A 13,221-nucleotide genomic window follows, 5' to 3' on the forward strand; every position below is an offset into this window, starting at 1 on the left:
TGGGTTCAAGCCCACTTGAGCATGTAATCTAGGCTGACACTTAAGACAGCACTCCCTCAATATTACGCTTCTCAAAGATGCCATCTTTTAAATGAGATGTTAAACCATGCTGGACATACAAAAAAAAATCCCATGCCACTATTCAAAGAAAAGCAGGGAGTTCTTTTGGCCAACATTCCTTTCCTCAGACACCACCACCAAAAACACAGATTAATGAGCCATTTATCTCCTTTGATGTTTGTGGCACCTTGTGCACGAATTGCCGTCCATGTTTGCCTACATAACAGTAACTACACTTAAGTAATTGGCTGATTGTAAAGCACTTTGGAATGTCCTGAGAACATGACAAGGCACCATATCTTTGTAGGTTCTTTCCCTTGTATAGATAGATCTGTATCACAGAGGTAAGATGCAAATTTAGTTCTGCCCCTAGCTCTACTCTGTTCCTAATCTCTGTTGTCTTGCTGTGGAGCGGCACTGAGTGATGGGAAGGCTCTTCTATTATTGGATGGGGTAGAAACAAAGAACAAGTTATCATTGTGACTTCATAATACATTACTCGTCCGCAGACGTGGGGATCAGCTTCCACATGTATGATGATGACATCCAGATCTACCCCTCTCGGTCCCCTTCACTGCCTCTGCTTCTCCAACATTCAGTTTTGGATGAGCCTCAATTTCTCCAACTAAACATTGGGAAGACCTGAGTCATTGTTTTTGGCTGCTGCCACAAACTCCATACCTTGCCAATGACTCCATCCCTTGCCTGACCACTGTTTTGGGCTGAGCCAGACTGCTTGCTACCATGGCGCCCTACTTGACCCCATATCCTTTCCATCACAAAGACTGCCTACTTCCACCTCCGTAGCATCGCTTGCCTCTGTCCCTACCTCAGCCATCTGCTTCATCCATGGCTTTGTCACCTCTCAACTCGATTATCCTAATGCTGTCCTGGTTGGCTTCTTACCTGTAAAGTTCAGTTAACCCAAAACACTGTTGCCTGTTTCCTGTCCCGACCAACCATCATCCCTATCCTTGCCGACCTACATTGGCTCCGATCCCCAAATACTTGAGTTTAAAATTCTCATCGTTAATGTTTAAACCTCGCTCCTTCCTATCTCTGTAACCTCCTTCACCCCTACTATCCCCGAACTCTCCAGTTATCTAACTGTGCATCCCCTCCTTCCCCCACTATTGGTGGCCACACTTTCACTCTGGAGTTCTTGCCCTAAACCATTTTGCCTTTCAGCCTCCCTCTCCTTTTTAAGAACCTTCTTAAAATCTACCTCTTTGACAAGGTTTTTGGTCACCTAATATTTTCTCCTCTGGCCAGGTGTCCATTTTCTTTTGATTATGTTTCTGTGAAGCACTGAGACATTTTTCTACGTTAAAGGTGCTATATAATTGCAAGTTGTTGTGAATATGAACAGGCTACACAGTGTGTTTTTGACATTTTTAATTTAAAAAAAAATTTTTTTTTTAAATGTAATGAGACGGTGTTTATTGAATATAGATTGTGGGCTGCTTTTACAAATACAGCTATATTTTTGCAGTAGATTTGTTTCCTGGAGTATAGTTTTACCATAATTATTTCCTTTTATGGGATATTGATCAGGCTCAATTGGTTAAGAATAGGCTTTCTAAATGGAACAAGGAAGTACCTCTAATTTTCTGTGGTAAAACTTAGGGCTTTCTCTTCTCTTTCCTACTTTGACAATTTTCCAATTTCTTCAGTTGAGTGCATAGTTTCCTGTTTGAAAAAAGCTTTAATCTATACTTTCATGTATCCAGTGAACAAAATTCCTGAAACTTGCACAAGTGTAATTGAAATGTGATCCGTTGTTGGGGGGGGGGGGTGGGGATTGGAAGAGAAAGAAAAGACCTCGACGTCTGTTGATATTGCAAAAGAAAAGTTGGTTTTAAGAATTTTGTTTGATAATTGCCAAACAAACGATTGTAGCTTTACATTTTCTATGGTATCAAAAGTCTTATCTAGCAACATTTCACATGACATTGTAAAATGGTGAATAAGACTTGAGCATTTTCTACAAGCTGCACTTTTAGTTAACATTGAAAATATCTAATATTTTAGTGAAGTGAGATACCTCCCTCTTAAAGTAAGTTGGTTACATTTTAATTTTTATCGCGTCTAATTTGACCACAATAGGTTTCTTGCAGCAAATCCCTGCTTGTATTTTATTAAACACTGCAGTACCGTGTCAAACAAATAAAAATGCTGAGACAAGACATAGCCTTTTAATTTTTGAGAGTATTAAGATGTCAAAGGAAACATAAATATAATTCTTTTTTGATAGTTGAACATCTAGAGTCTGTATTCTGGCAGTGGCTGATTATTTTCTCAATGACTGACCATCTCATTTCAACATAATCACTTATGCATTCCTGACTGAGGTCCCTTTGCACGTACACATGCAGCTAGCAGGAAGAATTTATTTGCTGTTTCTGTTTATATTCCAACTGTAATCTTGACCCCAAGTCTGCAGTCATGTTGAATAGTCTTAACATTTTAAAGAGCTAGGTATCAGATGCAGGTCTGTTAGTATGCAACATAAATGCTTATTGCTGTCTAATGTCAAGATAATCAGGGCACAGTTGGTAATGGATCATAGAAGCAGTCATCTCTTTCTTAAAAAGCTATAAGATTTTTTTTTTGTTTCCTCTGTACTGGTTCCATTACAGGCAAGTGCACAATTGTTGGAAGTGGGATTTTGCTGCAGTTTAAGTTCTAAAGAAAGATGCAGATGACCCCACCACTTTAATGCTTCTTTCTCCTCATCTATATTGCATAGAGTACCTCCGGTAAACTGGCACTTAAGTTCTCAAAGTGGCCTCGGACCATCTGCCCACCTTCTGTACAACTACCTGCCCTCTGGCCTCCCCACTTCTCCGCTTTTATGCCAGCTCCCGAAGGATCTGCCATTTATCCTGGCACTGTGTTGGGCCACAGGCCATCCACCTATCTCCCTTCCCGATGCCTCCAGGAGACATCTTCCTTCTCTTCTGTGCTTTTTTCAAGTGCTTAAAGGGTTCTGTACTGTTCAAGTTTAAGTGTTGAAAAAAACAAAGACCTGTTTCCTAGCTCGATACAAGCAAACTGGCATTTAGTTTTTTAAAAAAGTTTTGGTAGGGTGAAATGGAGACCAGAAGATATGGAACAGGTGAAATCAGCAGTCATTGGATGATAGTAAGATGGGCAGGCTGGGATCAGGAGATGGAAGACAGTGGTGGAGCAGGAATAAGGAACTGTAAGTGGAAGGAGACTGCAAAATATGGGGCTGAGAGGGGAGATGCAGAGGATGTTGAAGACAGGAGTGATGAGAGCTTGGATGATTGAGGGCCTGGGATAACAATGGTGTCAAAAATACAGATGGTAAAGGTGGTGGGTTGATGTGTTGAGAATATAGGGCCCATATTGTACGGAACCTTGGAGGATGGGGGAACGGGAGCAAAGACTCTGATATGACTTTAGCAGAGCTACAGGAGGTTCACAAGTACGTGCAAAAATGTTTATTTTTAAATATCAATTTTCTGAACAGGATAGAAACTTGCCATGTCAACTGGCCTTCGCTTTCAAGCCATTCCATGACATCACTGCCAACCATGTGTCCTGGAGTAGCATCATTGAATATCGTGAGGATGCTGATTTTAGACTGATCTGATATCAAATCCAGAACCACCCTACCCTAAGAAACTATGCTATCGGCTGGTACATTCCTGGCCCTTTTTATCTCCTTCTGTAGAATGTGAACACTGCTTGTTAAATGACTTCACTGGCAATGCAGACCAGGAACATTGTGTCCTGACAGCATTATCAGTGCTTTCAGTAATTATGTGTGAATCTCAAAAATGTTAATCAGAATTTCCTCAGTGCTAAATCACATCAAGGACACTTCCAGACACTGTATTCAACTGTACAGTATATTGTTTCATGGCATACCACATTAAAATTATACTTTCAGGTGCTCTAAATTTAAGAACTTTTTGGAATTGAGTTTCATTTAATTTTCTGTAAAGTTTTTGAGCATCATGCCTGTCAATAATATTTGTAAAAGTATCAATTTTATTTTGCTATAATTCCACAAGGCTACTACCATAGTATTTCCTGATCTTCCTTAGTGTAGATAAGGCTTGTGATGTTCTGCTTGTAAACTTAAGAGTTTGCAACAAAATTGTACGAGGTATCTTGTGCATTTGCAGGTGGCAACAGTTACGTGAGAGTGGGCATGTTGATGATTTAAAGGTCCAATTTAAACGGGATGATTTTGTGGATGTTTTAAGATGACCCCTGAAATTTACTCAGAAAAGGACCCCATTTTAATTTTCCCAGCTAGTTTTCTAACCTTCGCTCCTTTTCTGAAGATGTCTCATGCAAAGGTTTGATTTTACAGGCACCAGCAGCTGCCAACCATTTTGTCCAAATAACCACTTTACATGCGTGAACCCAGAAGAGTGTCAGTAGGCTGTTCACCTGTACAGGGCATCATGCTTGAATGCAATCCTGTACTCACCTGACAATTGTACGCACACATTCCATTAGAATCATAGACAGTTACAGCATGGAAGGAGGCCATTCGGCCTATTGAGTCCGCGCCGGCTCTATGCACGAGTAATCCAGCTAGTCCCACTGCCCCGCCCTATCCATGTAGCCCTGCACACTCTTTCGTTTCAAGTACTTATCCAGTTCCCTTTTGAAGGCCATGATTGAATCTGCCTCAACCACTTCCTCGGGCAGTGCATTCCAGATCCTAACCACTCGCTGTGTAAAAAAAAGTTTTTCCTCATATCACCTTTTGGTTCTTTTGCCAATCACCTTAAATCTATGCCCTCTGGTTCTTGACCCTTCCGCCAATGGGAACAGTTTCTCTCTCTCTACTCTGCCTAGACCCTTCATGATTTTGAATACCTCTATCAAATCTCCTCTCAAACTTCTCTGTTCCAAGCAGAACAATCCCAGCTTCTCCAATTCTCCGTAATTTAAGTCCCTCGTCCCTGGAATCATTGTAGTAAGTCTCCTCTGCACCCTCTCGAAGGCCTTCGTATCCTTCCTAAAGTGCGGTGCCCAGAACTGGACACAATACTCCAGTTGTGGCCAAATCAGTGTTTTATAAAGGTTCATCATGACTTCCTTGCTTTTGTACTCTATGCCTCGATTTATGAAGCCCAGGACCCTGTATGCTTTTTTAACCGCTTTCTCAACCTGCCCTGCCACGTTCAACGATTTGTGCACATACCCCTTTTAGAATTGTGCCCTCTAGTTTATATTGCCTCTCCTTATTTTTCCTACCGAAATGCATCACCTCGCATTTTTCCGCGTTAAACTTCTTCATCTGCCACGTGTCCACCCATGCCACCAGCGTGTCTATATCCTCTTGATGTCTATCACTATCCTCCTCACTGTTCCTTCCAAGTTTTGTGTCATCTGGAAATTCTGAAATTGTGACCTGTACTCCCGAGTCCAAGTCATTAATATATATCAAGAAAAACTGGTCCCGGCACCAACCACTGGAGAACACAGCTGCACGCCTCCCTCCAGTCCGAAAAACAACCGTTCACCACTACTCTCTGTTTCCTGTCATTTAGCCAATTCTGTACCCATGTTGCTATTGCCCCCTTTATTCCATGGGCTGCAATCTTAATAGCAAGCCAACCATGTGGCACTTTATCAAACACTTTTTGAAAATCCATATACGTCACATCAACTGCATTGCCCTCATCTACCCTCTCTGTTACCTCATCAGTTAGTTAAACACAATTTGCCTTTAACAAATCCGTGCTGGCTTTCCTTAATCAATCCACACTCGTCCAAGTGACTGTTAATTCTGTCCCGGATTATCGTTACCAAAAGTTTCCTCACCATCGAGGGTAAACTGACTGGCCTAATAGTTGCTGGGTTTATCTTTACACCCTTTTTTGAACAAGGGTGTAATATTTGCAATTCTCTATTCCTCTGGCACCACTCCCGTTTCTGCTGGATCATGGATCGTGGTTAGGAGCAGGAGCCCTGACTGATTTTTATTTTTCTCTTGCACCACCACCCCAACCCACCCCCCCACTTCTCCCAAAGCCGAGTATGCTGAGGCTGATTATAGAACCATTCCTGCTGCTCCATCTGATATCCAGCAACTCAACATAGACAAGGGATTGAACTTCCTGGCCCAAATGCGTCAGTACTGCACCACATGGTGCATTTATCCACTGAGGCGTGAAATGCCCCAAAAAATGAGGCTCTTACTTAAGAGGGAAGGAGTTTAAAGGAAACGAGTATTATCCTACAGTGATGTCACTGTTAATCTTAGTGGTTTTTAATTAAAGTACAAATGTTTACCTGCTAAAAATTATTTCTACCATAGTGGGTCCAGAGATGCTTTGTATAATTTGATGTTTTGGTGATGACAGCAAGTGGGAAGTTTTCCTGCAGCATGCTAGAATTGCACAGACAAGCTGCTATCCTGCTGCTTTTGTAAATTTAGCATTTCAATTACTGACGTGAAACATTTGCTGGAGGAGGGGTGTGTATATTCTATTTCTCATGAGCAGTTAAACTGGCCATATTACTAAGTATTAAGACTTGCATTTTACAATTACATGTACTTTTTAATTAGAGAGCTGTGGCTTGTATGATTTAACAGATACTGCAGAAATTTGGTATACAAATCCGAAAAGGAAAGACTAGCTGAAAGGTCACCTATTCTGAAAAATGTGGAATTTTCAAAACACAACTCACCTCTTGTAGCAGAGGAGTTCACACATCTTGAATACTGAGCTTAGAGAGAATTGGAACAAAAAGTGTGGATAATTGAGTACCAGGTCAACCTAATACATAGGTGATTCTGCTGATAATGAGCTATCTTTGAAATAGGAAGTCATGTGTAACAATAGTGGATTTGACTGTCAAGTGCATACTTTAAAAGCACAATGGATCATGTTAGATCCATTCTTAAAGAGCAATAGAGAAATATAGAAACAAAGAAAATAGGAGCAGGAGTAGGCCATTCGGCCCTTCGAGCCTGCTCCACCATTCAATAAGATCATGGCTGATCCTCTACTCAATACCATATTCCTGCTCTCTCCCCATACCCCTTGATGCCTTTTGTGTCTAGAAATCTATCTAGCTCCTTCTTAAATATATTCAGTGACTTTGCCTCCGCAGCCTTCTGTGGTAGAGAATTCCACAGTTTCACCACCCTCTGAGTGAAGAAATTTCTCCTAATTTCAGTTCTAAATGTCCTACCCCATATCCTGAGACACTAATCCCTCGTTCTGGACCCCCCAGCTAGGGGAAACATCCTCCCTGCATCCAGTCTGTCCAGCCCTGCCAGAGTTTTATGTTTCAATGAGATCCCCTCTCATTCTTCTAAACTCGAGTGAATACAGGCCGAGATGACCCAATCTCTCCTCATACGACAGTCCTGCCATCCCAGGGATCAGCCTGGTGAACCTTCGCTGCACTCCCTCTATGACAAGTATATCCTTTCTTAGGTAAGGAGACCAAAACTGCACACAATATTCCAGGTGGGGTCTCACCAAGGCCCTGTATAACTGCAGTAAGACATCCTTGCTCCTATACTCAAATCCTCTTGCAACGAAGGCCAACATACCATTTGCCTTCCTAACTGCTTGCTGCACCTGCGTGTTTGCTTTCAGTGACTGGTGTACAAGGACACCCAGGTCCCTTTGTACATCAACATTCCCCAATCTATCACCATTTAAATAATACTCTGCCTTTCTGTTTTTCCTTCCGAAGTGGATAACTTCACATTTATCCACATTATACTGCATCTGCCTTGTATTTGCCCACTCACCCAACTTGTCTAAATCACCTTGAAGCCTCTTTGCATCCTCCTCACAACTCACTATCCCATCTAGTTTTGTGTTGTCAGCAAACTTGGAAATATTACATTTGGTTCCCTCATCCAAATCATTGATATATAGTGTGAATAGCTGGGGCCCAAGCACTGATCTCTGCAGTACCCCACTAGTCACTGCCTGCCACCCTGAGAAAGACCAATTTATTCCTACTCTCTGTTTTCTGTCTGTTAACCAATTTTCAATCCTTGCCAGTATATTACCCCCAATCCCATGTGCTTTAATTTTGCACATTAACCTCTTATGTGGAACTTTATCAAAAGCCTTCTAAAAATCCAAATAAACCACATCCACTGGTTCTCCCTTATCTATTCTACCAGTTACATCCTCCAAAAACTCCAGTAGCATGATTTCCCTTTCATAAATCCATGTTGACTTTGTCTAATGCCGTTGATATTTTCTAAGTGTCCTGTTATCACACCCTTTATAATAGAGACTAGATTTTTCCCTACTACTGGTATTAGGCTAACCGGTCTGTAGTTCGCTGTTTTCTATCCCTCCTGAGGAAGGAGGAAGCCTCCGAAAGCTTGTGAATTTCAAATAAAATTGCTGGACTATAACTTGGTGTTGTAAAATTGTTTACAATTCCTTTTTTAAATAGTGGGGTTACATTTGCCACCCTCCTATTTGCAGGAACTGTTCCATAATCTGTGGAATTTTGGAAGCTGACAACTAATGCATCCACTATTTCCATGGCTACCTCTTTTAGTACTCTGGGATGCAAATTATCAGGCCCTGGGGATTTATCGGCTTTCAGTTCCATTAATTTCTCTAGCACTCTTTTTTGTAATACTAATTTCCTTTAATTCCTCCTTCTCACTAGTCTCTTGGTTCCCTAGCATTTCTGGGAAGTTATTTGTGTCCTCTTCCATGAAGATAGAACCAAAGTATTTGTTTAGTTGCTCTGCCATTTCTCTGTTCCCCATTATAAATTCTCCTGTTTCTGACTGTAAGGGACCTACATTTGTCCTCACTAATCTTTTTCCTTTTACATACTTGTAGAAGCTTTTACAGTCCACTTTTATGTTCCTTGCAAGTTTACTCTCATACTCTATTTTTTTCCCCTCTTAATCAATCTCTTGGTCCTTTTTTGCTCAATTCTAAACTGCTCCCAATCCTCAGGCTTCTTTTTCTGGCAACTTTATATGAATTCTCTTTGAATCTAATACTATTCCTAATTTCTTTTGTTAGCCATGGTTGGGTCGCATTTCCTTTTGTGTTTTTGAGCCAGAAAGGAATGTATAATTGTTGCAATTCATGCGTTTGTTCCTTAAATGTTAGCCATTGCCTATCCACCATCATGCCTTTTAATGAAGCTTTCCAATCTATCATAGCCAACTCACTCCTCATTCCTTCGTAGTTTCCTTTGTTTAGATTTAGGACTCTAGTTTTGGATTGGACTACTTCACTTTCCATCTTAATGAAGAATTCTATCTTGTTATGGTCACTCTTCCCTAAAGGACCCCGCACAAGAAGATTATTAATTAACCCCTTCTCATTGCACAATACCCAATCTAGGATAGCCTGTTCCCTGGTTGGCTGCTCAACGTACTGGTCTAAAAAACCATCTCGTACACACTCCAGGAATTTATCCTCCACAATATTATTGCTAATTTGGTTTGGCCAGTCTATATGCAGATTAAAGTCACCCATGATTACTGCAGTACCCTTGTTACGTGCATCTCTAATTTCCTGTTTGATCCCATCCGCTACATTACCACTACTGTCTGGAGGCCTATAGACAACTCCCACCAGTGTTTTCTGCCCTTTGGTGCTTCTTAACTCCACCCAGACTGATTCTACATCTTAATTTTCTGAGCCAATATCCTTTCTCACTATTGCTCTGATTTCATCCTTTACTAACAATGCCACCTCACCTCCTTTTCCTTTTTGCCTGTCCTTCCTAAATATCGAATACCCTTGGATATTCAGCTCCCAGCCTTGGTCACCCTGCAGCCATGTGTCTGTAATTGCTGTTATATCATATCCGTTTACATCTATTTGCACTGTTAATTCATCTACCTTATTATGAATGCTTCGTGCATTCAGATACAGTGCCTTTAGATTTGTCTTTTTAACATTTTTAGACATCTTAACACTTTTTTTGTACTATGGCCCTATTTGTCTTATTACCATTTTTTTTCTTACCCTGACCCTATTTGTTGTATTTTGTTTGTCTGCTCTGTCCCTTCCTGACACAATCTGGTTATCCTTACCCCAATCACTTTCCTGCACTACTTCTTTGTCTTTTCTCTTTAGCATTCTAGATTTCTCTCCACCGGGACCCTCTTCCCCCCCCCCCCCCCCCCTTATTTAGTTTAAAGCCCTATCTACCTCCCCAGTTATTCGATTCGCTGGAACTCTGGTCCCAGCATGTTACAGGTGTAATCCGTCCCAACGGACCTCTCTTTCCCCAGTACTGGTGCCAGTGCCCCACGAATCGAAACCCACTTCTCCCACACCAATCTTTGAGCCACGCATTCATCTCTCTGATCCTATGCCAATTTGCTCATGGCTCAGGTAATAATCCTGAGATTATTGCCTTTGTGGTTCTGCTTTTTTATTTAGTCCCTAGCTGCCCAAACTCTTTCAGCACAACCTTTTTCTTAGGTACCAACGACATAGGTACCAACGACATAGGTACACCTATGTCGTTGGTACCTATGTGGACCACGACAACTGGATCCTCCCCCTCCCACTCCAAGTTCTTCTCCAGCCCGGAGGAAATGTCCTTAACCCTGGCACCAGGTAGGCAACATAGCCTTCGGGACTCATGCTCCTGGCTGCAGAGAACAGTGTCTATCCCCCTAACTATGCTGTCGCCTACTACAACCACCTTCCTTTTTACTCCCCCCACTTGAACGGCTTCCTGTCCCACGGTGCCATGGTCAGTTTGCTCGTCGTCCCCGCACTTGTCCACAAGGGTTGCAAGAACCTCAAATCTATTGGACAAATAAAATCTCGAGTTGACTCTTCAGAGTTAAGTAAATGCAGACCGTTAACTGGAAAATATCCACAAGTGCTAACATCTCTAATTTCCTTTAACGCACAGGGTGGTAATCCTCGGGTGGAGTTGACCCTTTCAGAGCTGCAAGAAATGGCTTCCAGACAGCAGAATCAGATTGAGGCCCAGCAACAGATGTTGGTTGCCAAGGTAGAAATTTAAAGGTTTTTGACAAATCCAACTTAAGGTATCTTAACCAAAACCAACAGTCTGAATACAAAATAATCTTGTTAATTTATCTTGAATGTCAAGCTATGTTGATATTTAAAAATAATTAAATGTTTCTTCTCTGCGCCATTTTATCTTGTGCAATTCCATAGCTGACAGTGAAGACACACCTATTCAAAGGCTTCCATCATTCTATAACAGGCTGCTTTTGCAAATTTCACACCAGCCAAAGTTAACTTTCCCTCCAGTTTCCCTTTCTCCTTTCCTCATGATTCTGACTGATTTGAATTCTGCACATGGCGAGCCATGATCCCAAATCGGCATCCATCCACTCTCGCCCTTCAGATTGCAGCTCCTTCAGTTCTATATTGTTTGGTGGTACAGTAATTTGGAATAGTAACGTGTAGTATTATAGCTAGTATGTTTGAGACTACAGTCTCAGACTGAGATTCCAGTCTGTGTTCTGCTGCTAAAAGGAAGTGCTGACTGGAAACCAGGTGCTTCCTCACAGCAAGAATGAGAAAATCAGATGGAGAGTTGCTCTTGTACACCTCACAGCTCTGGAAATGATCTGAGAACAGATTGCCCTTCCTCCAAGATGTGTGGATGCCATAGAAGGGGTTTTTCATTGTACTACAATCAAATATTGTGTATTTTAAATATGTATACCTTCAACAACACAAACTGGCTGTAGAATTGTGAAAAATTCAATTAACGGGATATTTTGAATATAAAGGAATATTTCCTGCCAATTAAGCTATTACAAGTTGAAGACATTTTCATTAATTTACATTGCAAAAACTAACTGTTTCAGCAAACCCAACTTCTCCTTACCCCAAAAAGCATCAAATCTGGTAGCTTGATTTCTGTTTGTAGTTTATTGAAAGATTCATTAAAAATTGAACTGTACTGAGTGGAGAAAAACTGAAATTAGAGAATTTAAATAAGCTTTTTGTTTTTCTTAAACTGCACATTTTGCTATGAAGACTCTCCTTTTTAATTTTGAACATTTGGTATATTGAATGTTTGAAATATTGACTGGAGAATGCTGAGTCATTTGAAAGTTATAATTAATAACAGACTGAGCAAGAAATTCCCTTTGACACCAATTAAGATACTGTTTCATAAAAACCTCATCACAATTCCTAAAGCAGTATTCAGAGTTGGTAAAGAATTCATCCTGGTGAGAAAGAAACCACTATAATTTGGGAAGTTAGTGAGTTATTTCATGTGGAAACTTATCAGCAGAACACCGATTTCCACACAGGAACTTCTTGTTTACTGTGGGAAACTGATAAATCTAGGAGGAGACATTTTAAAGCAGCTTGGACACTTTGCAAGGAGCTTGGTGGTGGAAAAGTTGCATTGTAGTTGTTTAATAGCAACAGAAAGTAAAAATAGAGTGGAAGCGTCACCTGTTGTTCGTAATTTATTTATGTCAATGCTATATGGAAGTGGGTTTGGACAAAATCAAAGTGAAACAACTTCTTTTTGCTAGATCACTGTCTGTCTTTATTCCTGTTTAATGTTTTCAGCAGGTCATATTCGCGCTTATTGACCATTCATATCCCAGTCAGGATCATACTCAATGAATGATAGCACTACCTCCACAATTAAACTACATCTGCTAGATACATATGCAATTATATGATTTGCTCTTAAATGCTACATTCCTCCTTTTCTTTGCAAGTTAAATGTTTAACAATGACAAAACATGCCAAACTCATGAGCTTGGCTAATACTTTGTAGATAACAATTTATTTGGAGGTCATTAAGAAAATAGCATACATTCATGAATCGGATACCTAATCTAGTGCAACAAAATTCTGTTCCTAGCAAAACAAGTATAAAGTTTTTGGACAAAGCAATCAAAGATGGCCCAGCATGTAAATGTGCTGTATAACTGGTAGTGAGCTATGCAGATGAAGAAAGTGACAGGCTTGATCTCTGGTCTTGATTTACTGGGTGATTACAGGTGGGGTGGCAGTGGAGTCATTGTAGTAGGTCTCAATGTTCCTGGGCTAGTGAAAGCGGGGGGAGAAAGAAAGACCAGAGTTTTCTGCTCCTGATGTTATCCAGTGACTCCTGATGTTATCCAGTGACTCCTGTACATGCGTAGATGACTGAAAACAGGGTTGGACTCCACTTGAAGACCACCAAAGT

At 40.9% G+C, this 13,221-nt stretch overlaps 1 protein-coding gene across 6 annotated transcripts in view; it reads left to right on the plus strand.

Annotated features, from left to right (window-relative positions):
* ppp1r13bb (protein phosphatase 1, regulatory subunit 13Bb) overlaps positions 1-13,221 on the plus strand; it is a 96,918-nt gene that overhangs the window by 39,944 nt on the left and 43,753 nt on the right. For all 6 annotated transcript variants that reach the window (XM_067991726.1, XM_067991725.1, XM_067991723.1 and 3 more), the window contains exon 5: positions 10,939-11,040. In XM_067991726.1, the coding sequence (XP_067847827.1) occupies positions 10,939-11,040 (102 nt within the window). The remainder of the gene's footprint in view (positions 1-10,938; positions 11,041-13,221) is intronic.

This window comes from Heptranchias perlo, chromosome 10, assembly GCF_035084215.1.
Source record: "Heptranchias perlo isolate sHepPer1 chromosome 10, sHepPer1.hap1, whole genome shotgun sequence".
In the NCBI taxonomy this organism is placed as follows: Eukaryota; Metazoa; Chordata; class Chondrichthyes; order Hexanchiformes; family Hexanchidae; genus Heptranchias; species Heptranchias perlo.